The following is an 18405-nucleotide window of genomic DNA, read 5'->3' as shown; positions in this document are numbered from 1 at the left end:
TTCCCTGGTGCAGCCCTTTGCATGGATGCTGCTGAGTTCCACCTCCTTTATGGGGCATAACTTTGCGCCGGACGTATGACTTTACGCGCACTGCGTCGGACGGACGTACATTCGTGAATCGGCGTATCTCCCTCATTTGCATATGTGAATAGAAAATCAATGGGAGCGCCAAATACGTCCAGCGTAAATATGCGCCCACTCTACGCCGGCGTAGGCAAGTTACGTCGGTCGGATGAAGCCTGTTTTCAGGGGTATCTTAGTTTCTGAGTCAGGCGCACAGATACGACGGCGCATATTTGCACTTACGCGGCGTATCTCGAGATACATCGGCGCAAGTGCTTTGTGAATCCGGGCCTCTGTGTTTAAAGGTTAAAAAATTTTTTTTTTTGCTAGAAAATGACTAAGAAAAAAATATATATAAAATATTTGGGGGTTCTAACACCCTAGAGAATAAAATGGCGGATGTTGCAAAACTTTCTGTCACACCGTATTTACGCAGCGTTCTTACAAGCGCACTTTTTTTGGGGGAAAAAATTAACTTTTTGGAATTAAAAAATAAGACAACAGTAAAGTTAGCCCATTTTTTTTTTATATATTGTGAAAGATAATGTTACGCCGTGTAAAATGATACCCAACATGTCACGCTTCAAAATTGCGGCAGCTCGTGTAATGGCGACAAACTTTTACCCTTAAAAATCTCCATAGGTGCCGTTTTTAAAAAAATTCGACAGGTTGCATGTTTTGAGTTACAGAGGAGGTCTAGGGCTAGAATTATTGCTCTCGCTCTACCAATCGCGGCGATACCTCTCGTGTGGTTTGAACACTGTTTTCATATGCGGGCGCTGCTCACGTATGCGTTCGCTTCGGCGGCACGGGGCGCTTTCATTTTTTTTCTCTCTAATTTATTTTACTTTAGATTTTTTTATTTTGACACTGTCCTTTTAAAAAACAAAAATTGGGTCACTTTTATTCCTATTACAAGGAATGTAAACATCCCTTGTGATAGTAAAAAAAAGCATGACAGGTCCTCTTATATATGAGATCTGGGGGGTCAAAAAGGCGTCACATCTCATATTTACACTAAAATGCAATAAAAAAATTAATAAATAAAAAATGTAATAAAAAAAAAAAAGGAGCACTGTGTGGAAGTGACGTTTGACGTCACTTTTGCCCTCCAATGCTATGGCGCCGAGCGGGGGCCATCTTCTCCTCACTCGGCAGCCAGGCAGTGAGGGTAGCGGACACGATCGTCTCCGCCGCTACCGGCAGGTCCGGTAAGCAGCGGAGACAACCGGAAGCGTGTCGGGAAGGGGGGTGGGCACCTTTCCCGCCACTGATAAAAGTGATCTTACGGCGAATCCGCAGCGGAGACCACTTTTATCTCAAAGGGAGAAACACTTTGGGGCAGATTCACGTACCTCGGCGCATATTTCCCGGGCGCAGCGTATCTAAGATACACTACACTACGCCGCCGTAACTTTTTTTTTTTTTTTAGAATCCTCAAAGAATTTGCGCCGTAAGTTACGGCGGTGTAGTGTATATTTGGCGGCGTAAGGGCGCGCATTTCAAATCGATGTGATGGGGGCGTTTTTTATGTAAATACGTTGTGACCCGACGTAAACAATGTTTTTTTTGAACGGCGCATGCGCCGTCCGTGGGGGTATCCCAGTGCGTATGCTCGAAATTAAACCGGAACAAGCCAATGCTTACGACGGTGACGTCATTTTACGCAAATCCCTATTCGCGAACGACTTGCGCAAACAACGTAAAAAAATCAAAATGCGACGCGGGAACGACGGCCATACTTAACATTGAGTATGCCACCATATAGCAGGGGTAACTATACGCCGGAAAAATCAAAACGCAAACTACTCAAAAAAATGCGCCGGCCGGACGTACGTTCGCGGATCGCCGTAACTAGCTAATTTGCATACTCGACGCGGAAATTGACGGAAACGCCACCTAGCGGCCGCCGAAAAAATGCACCCAAGATCCGTTGGCGTACTAAGACGTACGCCTGTCGGATCGATCCGAGATGCCGTAGATACAAAACAAAGATACGACGCGCAAAATTTTAAATTACGCAACGTATCAATAGATACGCCGGCGTAATTCTTTTGTGGATCTGCCCCACAGTGTTCCCGAAAATAGCTGCTGCCATAACAACGGTATTTAGCGTCAAAAGTACCGACATATGGGTACGTCATTTTGCGTGAAGTGGGTAAAGAAAGAAAAGGACGCGTGCACGAGCCCTTAGAAATATATTCGGTCGCTAAAAAAAATGTCCTTGTTGCTCCTTTAAATTTTCTTTGTTCCTGCGCTCGAAGAAGAGCGTCAATTTGCCACCCAGCGAATGATTAGAAAATCAGACGAACGTTCTTAAAATGAAAAAACTTCGAAGGAAATTCTACTTGTGTATGGCCAACTTTTTGCCTTGCGGCGCCGGGGTCCTGGGTTCAAATCCCAGCCAGGCCACTCTCTGCATGGGCACTCCAAAGACCCGCGTGCCCCGGTACGTGTGCGTGTGAGGTGGGGATGTTAGAGCGTCAGCTCCTTAAGGGCAGGGAATGACGTGAATGTGGAGTATGTCACACTCAGCACTATAGAAATACCTGTGATGACGTGAGGAGGCGACGATGGAGGAGATTTGTCTCTGTGGATGGTAGTGGGCCTCCTCCTGTAGCACAGCTTAGCAGGCCGGGCCCCACAGATGTCACCGGGGTCAGACTTCACACGTCTCTCCTTCACAGGTCAGTGTGAAGATTTCACACAGCTCCTCCACATGGGGGAGGAAAATGATGAATTATAAAAAGACAAAAAGGTGACATCTCCCTGTTACTTTACAGAAAATTCAGACCGTTCCTCTCATCTACATTGGAAAGTATTCACAGAGCTTCACTTTTTCCACATTTTGTTATGTTACGGCATTATTCCAAAATGGATTCAATTCATTATTTTCCACCAAATTCTACAAACAATCCCCCATAATGACAACGTGAGAGAAGTTTGTTTGACATCTTTGCAAATTTATTAAAAATAAAAATTAAATAAAAAATATCTAATGTACATAAGTATCACAGGCTCCTCCCATGTACATAAGTATCACAGGCTCCTCCCATGTACACAAGTATCACAGGCTCCTCCCATGTACATAATTATCACAGGCTCCTCCCATGTACACAAGTATCACAGGCTCCTCCCATGTACATAATTATCACAGGCTCCTCCCATGTACACAAGTATCACAGACTCCTCCCATGTACACAAGTATCACAGGCTCCTCCCATGTACACAAGTATCACAGGCACCTCCCATGTACACAAGTATCACAGGCTCCTCCCATGTACACAAGTATCACACGCTCCTCCCAGGTACATAAGAATCACAGGCACCTCCCATGTACACAAGTATCACAGGCTCCTCCCATGTACACAAGTATCACAGGCTCCTCCCATGTACACAAGTATCACAGGCTCCTCCCATGTACACAAGTATCACAGGCTCCTCCCATGTACACAAGTATCACAGGCTCCTCCCATGTATACAATTATCACAGGCCCCTCCCATGTACACACGTATCACAGGCTCCTCCCATGTATACAATTATCACAGGCTCCTCCCATGTACATAAGTATCACAGGCTCCTCCCATGTACACAAGTATCACAGACTCCTCCCATGTACACAAGTATCACAGACTCCTCCCATGTACATAAGTATCACAGGCTCCTCCCATGTACACAAGTATCACAGGCTCCTCCCATGTACACAAGTATCACAGGCACCTCCCATGTACACAAGTATCACAGGCTCCTCCCATGTACACAAGTATCACAGGCACCTCCCATGTACACAAGTATCACAGGCTCCTCCCATGTACACAAGTATCACAGGCTCCTCCCAGGTACATAAGAATCACAGGCACCTCCCATGTACACAAGTATCACAGGCTCCTCCCATGTACACAAGTATCACAGGCTCCTCCCATGTACACAAGTATCACAGGCTCCTCCCATGTATACAATTATCACAGGCTCCTCCCATGTACACAAGTATCACAGGGTCCTCCCATGTATACAATTATCACAGACTCCTCCCATGTACACAAGTATCACAGGCTCCTCCCATGTACACAAGTATCACAGGCTCCTCCCATGTACACAAGTATCACAGGCTCCTCCCATGTATACAATTATCACAGGCTCCTCCCATGTACACAAGTATCACAGGCTCCTCCCATGTATACAATTATCACAGGCTCCTCCCATGTACACAAGTATCACAGGCTCCTCCCATGTATACAATTATCACAGACTCCTCCCATGTACACAAGTATCACAGGCTCCTCCCATGTACACAAGTATCACAGGCTCCTCCCATGTATACAATTATCACAGACTCCTCCCCTGTACACAAGTATCACAGGCTCCTCCCCTGTACACAAGTATCACAGGCTCCTCCCCTGTACACAAGTATCACAGGCTCCTCCCATGTATACAATTATCACAGACTCCTCCCCTGTACACAATTATCACAGGCTCCTCCCATGTATACAATTATCACAGGCTCCTCAGAGGAGTCTGATATACGTATGTACATGGGAGGAGTCTGTGGTACTTGTGTACATGGGAGGAGTCTGTGATACTTGATTCAGAAACGTACGTCCGCCTGGCGCATTTTTTTTACATCGTTTACGTTCGGCTTTTTCCGGCGTAAAGTTACCCCTGCTCTATGAGGCGTAGCCAATGTTAAGTATGGACGTCGGGCCAGCGTCAAATTTTGCGTCGTTTGCGTAAGTAGTTCGCAAATAGGGCTTTGCGTAAGTTACGTTGACGTCGAAACCAATAAGGCTTTGCGGCGTAATTTGGAGCATGCGCACTGGGATACGTCCACGGACGGCGCATGCGCCGTTCGTAAAAAGCGCAATTTACGTGGGGTCACGAGTAATTTACATAAAACACGCCCACCTCCTCCACATTTGAATTAGGCGGGCTTACGCCGGCCCAGTTACACTACGCCGCTGTAACTTACAGCGCAAGTTCTGAATACGGGGCCTGTAAGTTACGGCGGTGTAGTCTATCTGAATCTGAATCCGGGCCAAGATGTGCGTCGCATTCCATCGCACCATAAATTGTGATGTCATTTCGCACATGTGCATTGGCTGGTAAGTTTTTGGGACGCCTGCCAGGACAACCCGCTACTAGCAAGGTGTACCTAATAATGTGGCCGGGAGTGTATATATATATACAGGCATACCCCGCTTTAAGTACACTCACTTTACATACACTCGCGAGTAAGGACATACCCGTGAGTGTATGTAAAGTGCCTTACAAGCACTGTACAGACATTTTGCAGCCGCAGTAGAAGGAGCTGAAGCTCTGAGAGCATAGCCTGCCCTGTTCCAGTGTGCCCCTGACACCCCCACTACAGCCCCTGAGACCTTAACTACAGCTCCTAACACCCCCACTACACCCCCTAACCCCCCACTACACCCTAAAAGTGAAAAAAGGCATTGTTTCACTTTAAGTACATTTTCGTTTTACATACATGCTCTGGTCCTATTGTGTACTTAAAAGTGGGGTATGCCTGTACATACACACAGCCACGTACAGCAAGGTGGGGTGACTCCTGAAACCTCATTGGCTGCTGGGGGCACACAGACAGTTCTCATTGCGGTGATTGTAGGATAATCAATCGTCACACACAGGGCCCGTTCTCCATAGAGCCGATCAGTGGATGAGCCGGGAGGAGATCCTCTATTTCTCCTCACAGACGTAATGTCAGATTTATTTACCGCGCTCCTCCGACGCCTATTTATACCGCCAGACATCCGGTCTGAGAGCACGCCGACAGGAATAGTAGTACGGACACGGCGGGGTGTGCAGGGAGAGGTGGGAGAGATACAGGGCAGGGCCTCTATATTCATCCATTACACCTCAGGTTTATATAGCTCTGACATATACTGTGACGCTGTACACAGAACGCCGAGCCATCAGTCACTGCACCAGAGGAGCTTACACTCTAATGACCCCACCAGTCACAAACTATTATTATTATACATTTCTATAGCTCTGACATATACCGCAGTGCTGTACAGATAACACTGAGCCAGTCACATCAGTCTCTGTACCAGAGGAGCTTACACTCTAATGTCAGATACTATTATTATAAATTTACAGTGTACTGTATAGCTCTGACATATACTGGAGTGCTGCACAGAGATCACTGATCCAGTCACCTCGGTGTCGGAACCAAAAGAGCTTACACTCCAATGCCCCCCCCCCCCCCACTATATTATACATTTACAGTATATAGCTCTGACATATAGCGCAGTGCTGTACAGAGAACCCTGAGCCAATCCCATCCATCTCTGTACCAGAGGAGCTTACACTCTAATGTCCCCCCCCCCCAGTCACAAACTATTATTATTATATATTTATATAGCTCTGACATATAACACAGTGTAGTACAGAGAACACTGAGCCAATCACATCAGTCTCTGTACCAGTGGAGCTTACACTCTAATGCCCCGTACACACACACACTATTATTATTATACATTTATATGGCTCCGACATATACCGCAGCGCTGTACAGAGAACACTGAGCCAGCCACAGTCTCTCAGTCTCTGTACCAGAGGAGCTTACATTCTAATGCCCCCCCCCCCCCACAGACTATTATTATACATTGATATGGATGTGCGCTCAGTGTGGGGTAATGGGGTGTTAGGTCCTGAGATTTATTCCATTGTCCGCCTTGGGGGGGTGATCTGTATGAACAGTGATGGGGGGGGATCTGTATGAACAGTGATGGGGGGGGGGGGGTCTGGTGTTATGGGGGGGGGGTTTCACTCACTTTTATCTCCTGACATTACAGGTATGTGTGTGTTGGGGGAAGGGAGGGGGGGGGGTACATTCCGGGGAAATCCCTCAGATAAGGAAATTCCGGGAGTTTGATTCTTTGTAGCCATATAAAGTGATACATTTGTATCTGGAGGAGATCCCGGACCAGCAGATCTCTCACCCCGGACCTCCCATTGGCTGTCCATGAATGTGACAGATGTGGGGCTGTGGAATGAGGTGACTGGGGGCCCCTGGGGGGCCAGTGTGGGCCCTGAATGATCTTCCCTTCTCTCCTGACCATCCACTAACTGAGATGAGAATGACACATACACAGAGAGACCCTGATAAATCTCATCCCCTAAAGTGTCTCCTGAGCTCTGATTGGACGGTGTGGGGGGAACACAGACATGTGAGTCCCGGTATTAGAAATGTGTCTCCTGAGCTCTGATTGGACGGTGGGGGGAACACAGACATGTGAGTCCCGGTATTAGAAATGTGTCTCCTGAGCTCTGATTGGACGGTGGGGGGAACACAGACATGTGAGTCCCGGTATTAGAAATGTTTCTCCTGAGCTCTGATTGGACGGTGGGGGGAACACAGACATGTGAGTCCCGGTATTAGAAATGTGTCTCCTGAGCTCTGATTGGACGGTGGGGGGGGGAACACAGACATGTGAGTCCCGGTATTAGAAATGTGTCTCCTGAGCTCTGATTGGACGGTGGGGGGAACACAGACATGTGAGTCCCGGTATTAGAAATGTGTCTCCTGAGCTCTGATTGGACGGTGGGGGGAACACAGACATGTGAGTCCCGGTATTAGAAATGTTTCTCCTGAGCTCTGATTGGACGGTGGGGGGAACACAGACATGTGAGTCCCGGTATTAGAAATGTGTCTCCTGAGCTGTGATTGGACGGTGTGGGGGGAACACAGACATGTGAGTCCCGGTATTAGAAATGTGTCTCCTGAGCTCTGATTGGACGGTGGGGGGGGAACACAGACATGTGAGTCCCGGTATTAGAAATGTGTCTCCTGAGCTCTGATTGGCCGGTGTGGGGGGAACACAGACATGTGAGTCCCGGTATTAGAAATGTTTCTCCTGAGCTCTGATTGGACGGTGGGGGGGGAACACAGACATGTGAGTCCCGGTATTAGAAATGTGTCTCCTGAGCTCTGATTGGCCGGTGTGGGGGGAACACAGACATGTGAGTCCCGGTATTAGAAATGTTTCTCCTGAGCTCTGATTGGACGGTGGGGGGAACACAGACATGTGAGTCCCGGTATTAGAAATGTGTCTCCTGAGCTGTGATTGGACGGTGTGGGGGGAACACAGACATGTGAGTCCCGGTATTAGAAATGTGTCTCCTGAGCTCTGATTGGACGGTGGGGGGGGAACACAGACATGTGAGTCCCGGTATTAGAAATGTGTCTCCTGAGCTCTGATTGGCCGGTGTGGGGAACACAGACATGCGAGTCCCGGTATTAGAAATGTGTCTCCTGAGCTCTGATTGGACGGTGGGGGGGGGGGGGGGGAACACAGATATGTGAGTCCCGGTATTAGAAATGTGTCTCCTGAGCTCTGATTGGACGGTGTGGGGGGAACACAGACATGTGAGTCCCGGTATTAGAAATGTTTCTCCTGAGCTCTGATTGGACGGTGGGGGGAACACAGACATGTGAGTCCCGGTATTAGAAATGTGTCTCCTGAGCTCTGATTGGACGGTGGGGGGAACACAGACATGTGAGTCCCGGTATTAGAAATGTGTCTCCTGAGCTCTGATTGGACGGTGCGGGGAACACAGACATGTGAGTCCCGGTATTAGAAATGTGTCTCCTGAGCTCCGCCCCTTCCAGTAATAGAACTATTTATATTTCATTCCCGGCGTGTGCCGCACAGACCGCCAAACCAGAACCAAATGTCACTTCCTGGTGGCCCCCTACTGGCACGTGTCACACCGGCCTGCACCCCAAATTCTCCGTACCGGGGACACCCCCACCCCGGGGACACCACTTCCCCAGCACTCTCTTCTATACAGTGTAGTCTCACATTGAGGTATATATATACAGAGCACTCTCTTCTATACAGTGTAGTCTCACATAGAGGTATATATATACAGAGCACTCTCTTCTATACATACTCCAGTCTATATTCTCTTCTATACAGTACAGTCTCATATTTCTATACATAGCAGTCTCTTCTGTACAATACAGTCCCATACATATATACATAGCAGTCTCTTCTATACAGTCCCATACATATATACATAGCAGTCTCTTCTATACAGTCCCATACATATATACATAGCAGTCTCTTCTATACAGTCCCATACATATATACATAGCAGTCTCTTCTATACAGTCCCATACATATATACATAGCAGTCTCTTCTATACAGTCCCATATATATATATACATAGCAGTCTCTTCTATACAGTCCCATACATATATACATAGCAGTCTCTTCTATACAGTCCCATACATATATACATAGCAGTCTCTTCTATACAGTCCCATACATATATACAGAGCAGTCTATTCTATACAGTCCCATATATATATACAGAGCAGTCTCTTCTGTACAGTCCCATATATATATACAGAGCAGTCTTTTCTATACAGTCCCATACATATATACAGAGCAGTCTCTTCTATACAGTCCCATACATATATACCTAGCAGTCTCTTCCGTACAGTCCCATACATATATACATAGCAGTCTCTTCTATACAGTCCCATACATATATACATAGCAGTCTCTTCTATACAGTCCCATACATATATACAGTACAGTCTCATATTTCTATACATAGCAGTCTCTTCTGTACAATACAGTCCCATACATATATACATAGCAGTCTCTTCTATACAGTCCTTAATTTCTATACCAAGCAATACTCTTCTACAGTATTCAGTACAGTCCCATACATACTGTAAATACATAGCAGTCTCTGTTATACAGTACAGTCTCCTACTTCTTTACCCAGCAGTCTCTTCTATAAAGTACAGTCCCATACATACTGTATAAATATAGCAGTCTCTTCTATACAGTACAGTCTAATACTGCATATACATAGCAGTCTCTTCTATACAGTACGGTCTCATACATATATATCTAGCAGTCTCTTCTATACAGTCCCATACATAGCAGTCTCTTCTATACAGTCCCATACATATATACAGAGCAGTCTCTTCTGTACAGTCCCATACATATATACATAGCAGTCTCTTCTGTACAGTCCCATACATATATACATAGCAGTCTCTTCTGTACAGTCCCATACATATATACATAGCAGTCTATTCTATACAGTACAGTCCCTAATTTCTATACCAAGCAATCTCTTCTACAGTATTCAGAACAGTCCCATACATACTGTATATACATAGCAGTCTCTGTTATACAGTACAGTCTCCTACTTCTTTACCTAGCAGTCTCTTCTATACAGTACAGTCTCATACATATATATCTAGCAGTCTCTTCTATACAGTACAGTCCCATACTGCATATACATAGCACTCTTCTATACAGTACGGTCTCATTCATATATACATAGCAGTCTCTTCTATACAGTACGGTCTCATACATATATATCTAGCAGTCTCTTCTATACAGTACGGTCTCATACATAGACATCTAGCAGTCTCTTCTATACAGTACGGTCTCATACATATATATCTAGCAGTCTCTTCTATACAGTACGGTCTCATACATATATACATAGCAGTCTCTTCTATACAGTACGGTCTCATACATATATATCTAGCAGTCTCTTCTATACAGTACAGTCTCATACATATATATCTAGCAGTCTCTTCTATACAGTATGGTCTCATATATACACAGCAATCTCTGTACAGGTCGGCCTCTGTCTCTCGCCCTCCTGTATTGATCCCCAGTATGTGACCTTTGCCCCGGGAGACAGCCGTGTCACCCTGCCGAGTGTCACCTGCCGGCCAGGTAGGTCCCATGTCAATGTATAGATCCATATGTGAGGGGGGGGGGCAGTGGCACACCCCCTCTTATTAACCCCTCACAGGCAGTCATACCTGGACAGGTGATCTAGATAGAAAGTCTGTGAGAAATTACAGAATTACCTTTATATTTCTCTCGGACGTCTTCGTACGCCTGGATGAAGTCCTTCTCCTCGGCACCGGGGGGCAACTGCGGCAAATTAAAGCTGGCCATGGCGAGCCACCTGTCCGCGAGACCGGCTTCTGTGTCGGCTGTCTCTTCCCCGTCACCCCAAAGTGTCTGATTCTACCCTTGTCACCCCAATTTATTCTTCTCTGTCTCTCTACTCCCCAATAGATCTGTCTCTTGTCTGTCTGTCACATCAAAAAAACTTTGTCTCTTCCCCTCCTGGAATATAACTGTCTCTGGGAATAGAGCGCCTCTCTTCTCCGGGACTAGAACCGTCTCTTCTCTCCGGGACAGTCGTCTCCTTTTCTAATGACTCTCAGCAGTCTCAGGATTTGCCGGTCTCTCTCTCTAATGACTCTCAGCAGTCTCAGGATTTGCCGCTCTCTCCCCCTCTCTTCTAATGACTCTCAGCAGTCTCAGGACTTGCCGGTCTCTCTCTCTCTTCTAATGACTCTCAGCAGTCTCAGGATTTGCCGGTCTCTCTCTCTCTTCTAATGACTCTCAGCAGTCTCAGGATTTGGCGGTCTCTCTCTCTCTCTAATGACTCTCAGCAGTCTCAGGATTTGCCGCTCTCTCCCCCTCTCTTCTAATGACTCTCAGCAGTCTCAGGACTTGCCGGTCTCTCTCTCTCTTCTAATGACTCTCAGCAGTCTCAGGATTTGCCGGTCTCTCTCTCTCTTCTAATGACTCTCAGCAGTCTCAGGATTTGGCGGTCTCTCTCTCTCTTCTAATGACTCTCAGCAGTCTCAGGATTTGCCGGTCTCTCTCTCTCTTCTAATGACTCTCAGCAGTCTCAGGATTTGCCGGTCTCTCTTCTAATGACTCTCAGCAGTCTCAGGATTTGCCGGTCTCTCTCTCTCTTCTAATGACTCTCAGCAGTCTCTCTCTCGTGTCTCAGGATTTGGTAGTCTCTCTCTCTCCCGTCAGTCTCAGGATCAGTCGGACTCTCCCCTGTCGGTCTCTCTCTCTTCTAATGACTCTCAGCAGTCTCAGGATCAGTCTCCCTCTCTCTCTCAGTCTCTCCCCCTGGCCCCCTGTGTCTGTCTCTCTCTCATACACATACCCATGCTCGGTCAAATCCCAAAAAGCCAGTCAGAGCCAAACCCACAGCGGGGTCACTCCTCAGAGCCGACCTCTTAAAGTGACAAGAGAACAGCAGCTGCTGCAACCTCACACCGAGCCCAGAACACACGCCTGTGCACAGTGCAGCACGCCGACACCTCCGCACACCGTTCATATCACAGCCCCAATTTCCAGCGATAATTCCCAGCTGTGTCTTTCTCTCTATTTACTAAACATGTTCTAAAAACAGTTATTACACATTATTATTATTATTATTATTATTATACAGGATTTACACTTTATTATTATTTACACTTTATTATTAGTTACACGTATTATTTTTATTATTATTATTATACAGGATTTATACTTTATTATTATTAAAAACAATAAAGTGTAAATCTTGTATAATGTAATAATAAAGTGTAAATAATAATAATAATAATAATAATAATAATAAAGTGTAAATCCTGTACAATAATAATAAAGCTTAAATAATAATAATAATAACAATAAAGTGTAAATCCTGTATAATAATAATAATAAAGTGTAAATCCTGTAAAATAATAATAATAATAATAATAATAATGTGTAAATCCCATATAATAATAATAATAATAATAATAATAATAATAATAATAATAATAATAAAGTTTAAATAATAATAATAATAATAATAAAGTGTAAATCCTGTATAATAATAATAATAATAATAAAGTGTAAATCCTGTAAAATAATAATAATAATAATAATGTGTAAATCCCATATAATAATAATAATAATAATAATAATAATAATAATAATAATAATAATAATAATAATAAAGTTTAAATAATAATAATAATAATAATAATAAAGTATAAATCCTGTATAATATAATAATGTACCGTAAGTATGTACCATGGGTATACTGTGTGTATGTACCGTGTGTATGCTCTGTGTGTATGCTCTGTGTGTATGCACCGTGTGTATGCACCGTGTGTATGCACCGTGTGTATGCACCGTGTGTATGCGCTGTGTGTATGCACCGTGTGTATGCTCTGTGTGTATGTACAGTGTGTATGCTCTGTGTGTATGTACAGTGTGTATGCTCTGTGTGTATGCACTGTGTGTATGCTCTGTGTGTATGCACTGTGTGTATGCACCGTGTGTATGCACCGTGTGTATGCACCGTGTGTATGCACCGTGTGTATGCACCGTGTGTATGTACCGTGTGTATGCACCGTGTGTATGTACCGTGTGTATGTACCGTGTGTATGTACCGTGTGTATGTACCGTGTGTATGTACCGTGTGTATGTACCGTGTGTATGCACCGTGTGTATGTACCGTGTGTATGCACAGTGTGTATGCAATGTGTGTATGTACCGTGTGTATGCACCGTGTGTATGTACCGTGTGTATGCACCGTGTGTATGCACCGTGTGTATGCACCGTGTGTATGTACCGTGTGTATGCACCGTGTGTATGTACCGTGTGTATGCACAGTGTGTATGCAATGTGTGTATGTACCGTGTGTATGCACAGTGTGTATGCAATGTGTGTATGTACCGTGTGTATGCACTGTGTGTATGTACCGTGTGTATGCTCTGCGTGTACGGTTTGTACCATGTATATGTATCGTGTGTATGCTCTGCGTGTACGTACCGTGTGTATGCACCGTGTGTATGCTCTGCGTGTACGGTATATACCATGTATATGTATCGTGTGTATGCTCTGTGTGTATGTTCTGTAGTAGAGACACAATCTTTGGATATGACAGACAGGAAGTCCTCTGTGTGCAGGATAATATCTTCCCCCGAGGATCCCACCTTTATTGCTCATACTGTATATCTGTGGATCACACCTGTAAAGCGCCGGCTGTCCTATTGATCCATACTCTGTGTACAGACGAGCGGACGGATGAGGACGGAGCATGTGGGGCTTTCAGGGACCCCAAACAGGTCCGGCCAGTTATAAAAATACTTCTCATTCCTGCCAGTCAGTGATTGAATCTTCACTAATACACGGCAGTCATCTCTACTAATCACAGAGCGCACAATTCCCGGTATACAGCGCGCTGCAACACATCACCGCAAGAACCACCTCCTACTAAAATACAGAGCAAGAGGACGAGGGGTCATTTCTGGAGACTCTATTATATCTGTACAGGCTCATGAAGTATCTATCCTACCCCCTGGAAAGTACACACATGGCACTTGTCATCATAGGGGGAACTGTAGACACATGGCACATCATGTCCAGGCGTTGGAACAATGAAAAGGGCGGCTTCAACCTTTATAACAATTCCCACTAAACCAACAGATACCTCACATGCCTGTGCAGACCTCATGTAAGACTGGTAATACACATAGGGGTGTATTTACAAAACAATTCACAGCAATTCACCCAGTGAAAGTACATTCATTCCGTGTGTATGGGGGGAAAAAACAAAAAATATATTTTTAGGTTATTTCCTGTGCTGGGCGAATAGTTTTCATTGTTTTAAAATGGAAAATACTACAGTTGCCCACTAGATGGTGCTAAGTATAATAAGAATTTGATCATCAACGCCATCTGGTGGCCAAATGTGGTATTTTCAATTTTATACGTCGAAATGTTTGACTATTTTTCCTGTGCTGGTTGAATAGTTTTCATTGATTTAAAATGGAAAATACCACAGTTGCCCACTAGATGGTGCTAATTAGAATAGGAATTTGAAAATCAACTCAGTCTAGTGGCCAAATGTGTTATCTTCTGTTCTAACATTGAACATTTGATTATTTTTCCTGTGCTGGGCGAATGGTTTTCATTGATTTAAAATGGAAAAATACTACAGTTGCCCACTAGATGGTGCTTTAAATCATAAAAAAAATTGATATAGCACCATCTAATGGCCAAATATGGTATTTTCTGTTTTAATCATTGAAACATTTGACTATTTTTCCTGTGCTGATTGAAAGTTATTCATTGATTTAAAATGGAAAATGTTGCAGTTGCCCACTAGATGGTGCTATGTGCCATAGAATTTTAATACATAGCACCATCTGGTGGCCAAATGTGGAATTTTCTATTTTTGACCATTGTAACATTTGACCATTTTTCCTGTGCTGGTTGAATAGTTTTTATTGATTTAAAATGGAAAATACTACAGTTGCCCACTAGATGGTGCTAAGTATAATAAGAATTTGATCATCAACGCCATCTGGTGGCCAAATGTGGTATTTTCAATTTTATACGTCGAAATGTTTGACTATTTTTCCTGTGCTGGTTGAATAGTTTTCATTGATTTAACATGGAAAATACTACAGTAGCCCACTAGATGGTGCTAAATATCATAGGAATTTGAAAATCAACTCAGTCTAGTGGCCAAATGTGTTATTTTCTGTTCCAACATTGAAAACTTGATTATTTTTCCTGTGCTGGGTGAATGGTTTTCATTGATTTAAAATGGAAAATGCCACAGTTGCCCACTAGAGGGTGCTAAATATTATAGGAATTTAATACATAGCACCATCTAGTGTCCAAATGTGGTATTTTCTGTTTTGGCCATTGAAATACTTGACCATTTTTCTTGTGCTGGTTGAATGGTTTGAATTGATTTAAAATGTAAAATACCACAGTTGCCCACTAGATGGTGCTAAATACCATATGAATTAGAAAATCAACCAGCACAGGAAAAATGGTCAAATATTCCAATGTTTAAGACAAAAAATACCAAATTTGGCCATTAGACGGGGTTGATTTTCAAATTCCTATGATAGTTAACACCATCTAGTGGGCAACTGTGGTATTTTCCATTTTAAATCAATAAAAACTATTATAACCAGCACAGGAAAAATAGTCAAAGATTTCAACGTTTAAAACAGAAAATACCACATTTGGCCACCAGATGGCATTGATTATCAAATTCTTATTATACTTTTAGCACCCTCTAGTGGGCAACTGTGGTATTTTCCATTTTAAATCAATGAAAACCATTCAACTAGCACAAGAAAATGGTCAAATACCACATTTGGCCACTAGATGGTGCTACGTAATAAATTCCTATGATATTTAGCACCATCTAGTGGGCAACTGTGGCATTTTCCATTTTAAATCAGTGAAAACCATAGACCAGCACAGGAAAAATGGTCAAATTTTTCAATGATTAAAACAGGAAATACCACATTTGGCCACTAGAAGGTGCTATGTATTAAATTCCTATGGTACTTGGCACCATCTAGTGGCCAACTGTAGTATTTTACATTTTAAATCAATTAAAACTGTTCAACCAGCACAGGAAAAAAATGGTCAAATGTTCCAATGTTTAAAACAGAAAATACCAAATTTGACCATTAGATGGAGTTGAATAGTTTTTATTGATTTACAATGGAAAATACCACAGTTGACCACTAGAGGGTGCCAAGTACCATATGAATTTAATACATAGCACTTTCTAGTGGCCAAATGTGGTATTTCCTGTTTTAATCATTGAAACATTTGACCATTTTCCCTGTGCTGGTCTATGGTTTTCACTGATTTAAAATGGAAAATGCCACAGTTGCCCACTAGATGGTGCTAAATATCATAGGAATTTAATACATAGCACCATCTAGTGGCCAAATGTGGTATTTGACCATTTTTCCTGTGCTAGTTGAATGTTTTTCACTGATTTAAAATGGAAAATACCACAGTTGCCCACTAGAGGGTGCTAAATACCATAGGAATTTAATACATAGCACCATCTAATGGCCAAATGTGGTATTTCCTGTTTTAATCATTGAAACATTTGACCATTTTCCTTGTGCTGGTTGAATGGTTTTAATTGATTTAAAATGGAAAATACAGCATTTAGACCATAAGATGGTGCTAAGTATCATAGCAATTCGATATATACCACCATCTACTGGCCAGATGTGGTATTTTCTGTTTTAGTCATTGAAACATTTGACCATTTTTCCTGTGCTGGTCTATGGTTTTCACTGATTTAAAATGGAAAATGCCACAGTTGCCCACTAGAGGGTGCTGAATATCATAGGAATTTAATACATAGCACCATCTAATGGCCAAGTGTGGTATTTCCTGTTTTAATCATTGAAACATTTGACCATTTCCCCTGTGCTGGTTGAATAGTTTTAATTGATTTAAAATGGAAAATACAGCATTTAACCATTAGATGGTGCCAAGTATCATAGGAATTTAATACATAGCACCTTCTAGAGGCCAAATGTGGTATTTCCTGTTTTAATCATTGAAACATTTGACCATTTTCCCTGTGCTGGTCTATGGTTTTCACTGATTTAAAATGGAAAATGCCACAGTTGCCCACTAGAAGTCGCTTAATATCATAGGAATTTAATACATAGCACCATCTAATGGCCAAATGTGGTATTTTGACCATTTTTCTTGTGCTAGTTGAATGGTTTTCACTGATTTAAAATGGAAAATACCACAGTTGCCCACTAGAGGGTGCCAAGTATAACAGGAATTTGATACAGAGCACCATCTAGTGGCCAAATGTGGTATTTTCTGTTGTAAATATTGAAACATTCCTTTGCTGGCTGAATGCATTTTACTGATTTAAAATGAAAACATTTAGCCACTAGATGGCGCCAAAGTATCATAGCAGATTTCTGCAACTTAGCGCCATCTAGAGTCCAGACACGGCATTTTTTGTTTTAAATCGATGAAAAACATTCGACCAACACAGGAAAAAAGCCTGATAGCATAGTTTTTTTTCTCCGCTCTATTTGCCTAGAACGAATGTAAACGTACGAACGTTCCCTTTCTGGGTTTAGGAGAATAACAGTAAATATTGAATCCAAGAGAACCCGTCGCCTACACCCTACAGCACACCGAGCCGATCTACAAGGAGGTGACCCCACTTCCTCCCCAGGGGTTATAGCTGTATACTCCCCCCACCCCTGATGGCAGGAAGTTCCCCCTCTGCTGGACAATCATGAATATGACCAACCCAGGCCCTGGCAGGAGCACATCCACCGAGAAACTGCCAGCAGCAACTTCCCAGCATGTAACAGGCTGATAAATCACAGGCGGCTCCCTCTGACCAATAGCGTGCTGAGGTGATCGCCTTGTAAGGGATTTCTCCATTATAATCGTTAGTGGGCGGAGCCGTTTTATAATCTCATTATTACACTTACAAGATAATAGAGAAACGATTTCTCTTGCAATCGCAACATTGTTATAATTTGGGTCCGACGACTAACAAAAAGAAATCCCTCGGAGGTCAGGAACTGCCCGGTTATGGCAGCAATCCTCCAATCATAGGTGCTGCTGTCTGGGCATTGGCCACATGGTGGCGTCCTGAAGATATCAGATGAGATCTGCATTAGACACGTGCAATGCGTTTAGTTCCAAATTCATTTTTTAACGAATTTAGACAA

At 43.4% G+C, this 18405-nt stretch overlaps 1 protein-coding gene across 2 annotated transcripts in view; it reads right to left on the bottom strand.

Moving 5' to 3' along the window:
- The window catches only part of PLEC (plectin), a 353372-nt gene that overhangs the window by 309050 nt on the left and 25917 nt on the right, over nucleotides 1–18405 (bottom strand). Inside the window, exon 1 of one of the 2 annotated variants that reach the window (XM_040355112.1) lies at nucleotides 10936–11041. The exons of the other annotated variant lie outside the window; for it this stretch is intronic. Within the exon in view, the coding sequence (XP_040211046.1) occupies nucleotides 10936–11026 (91 nt within the window). The 5' untranslated portion in view covers nucleotides 11027–11041. Of the gene's footprint in view, nucleotides 1–10935; nucleotides 11042–18405 lie in introns of those variants that run through there. 2 annotated transcript variants of the gene reach the window in all.

This window comes from Rana temporaria, chromosome 5 (genome assembly GCF_905171775.1).
Source record: "Rana temporaria chromosome 5, aRanTem1.1, whole genome shotgun sequence".
Lineage (NCBI taxonomy): Eukaryota > Metazoa > Chordata > Amphibia > Anura > Ranidae > Rana > Rana temporaria.
This window is presented reverse-complemented; position numbering and strand designations above follow the sequence as displayed.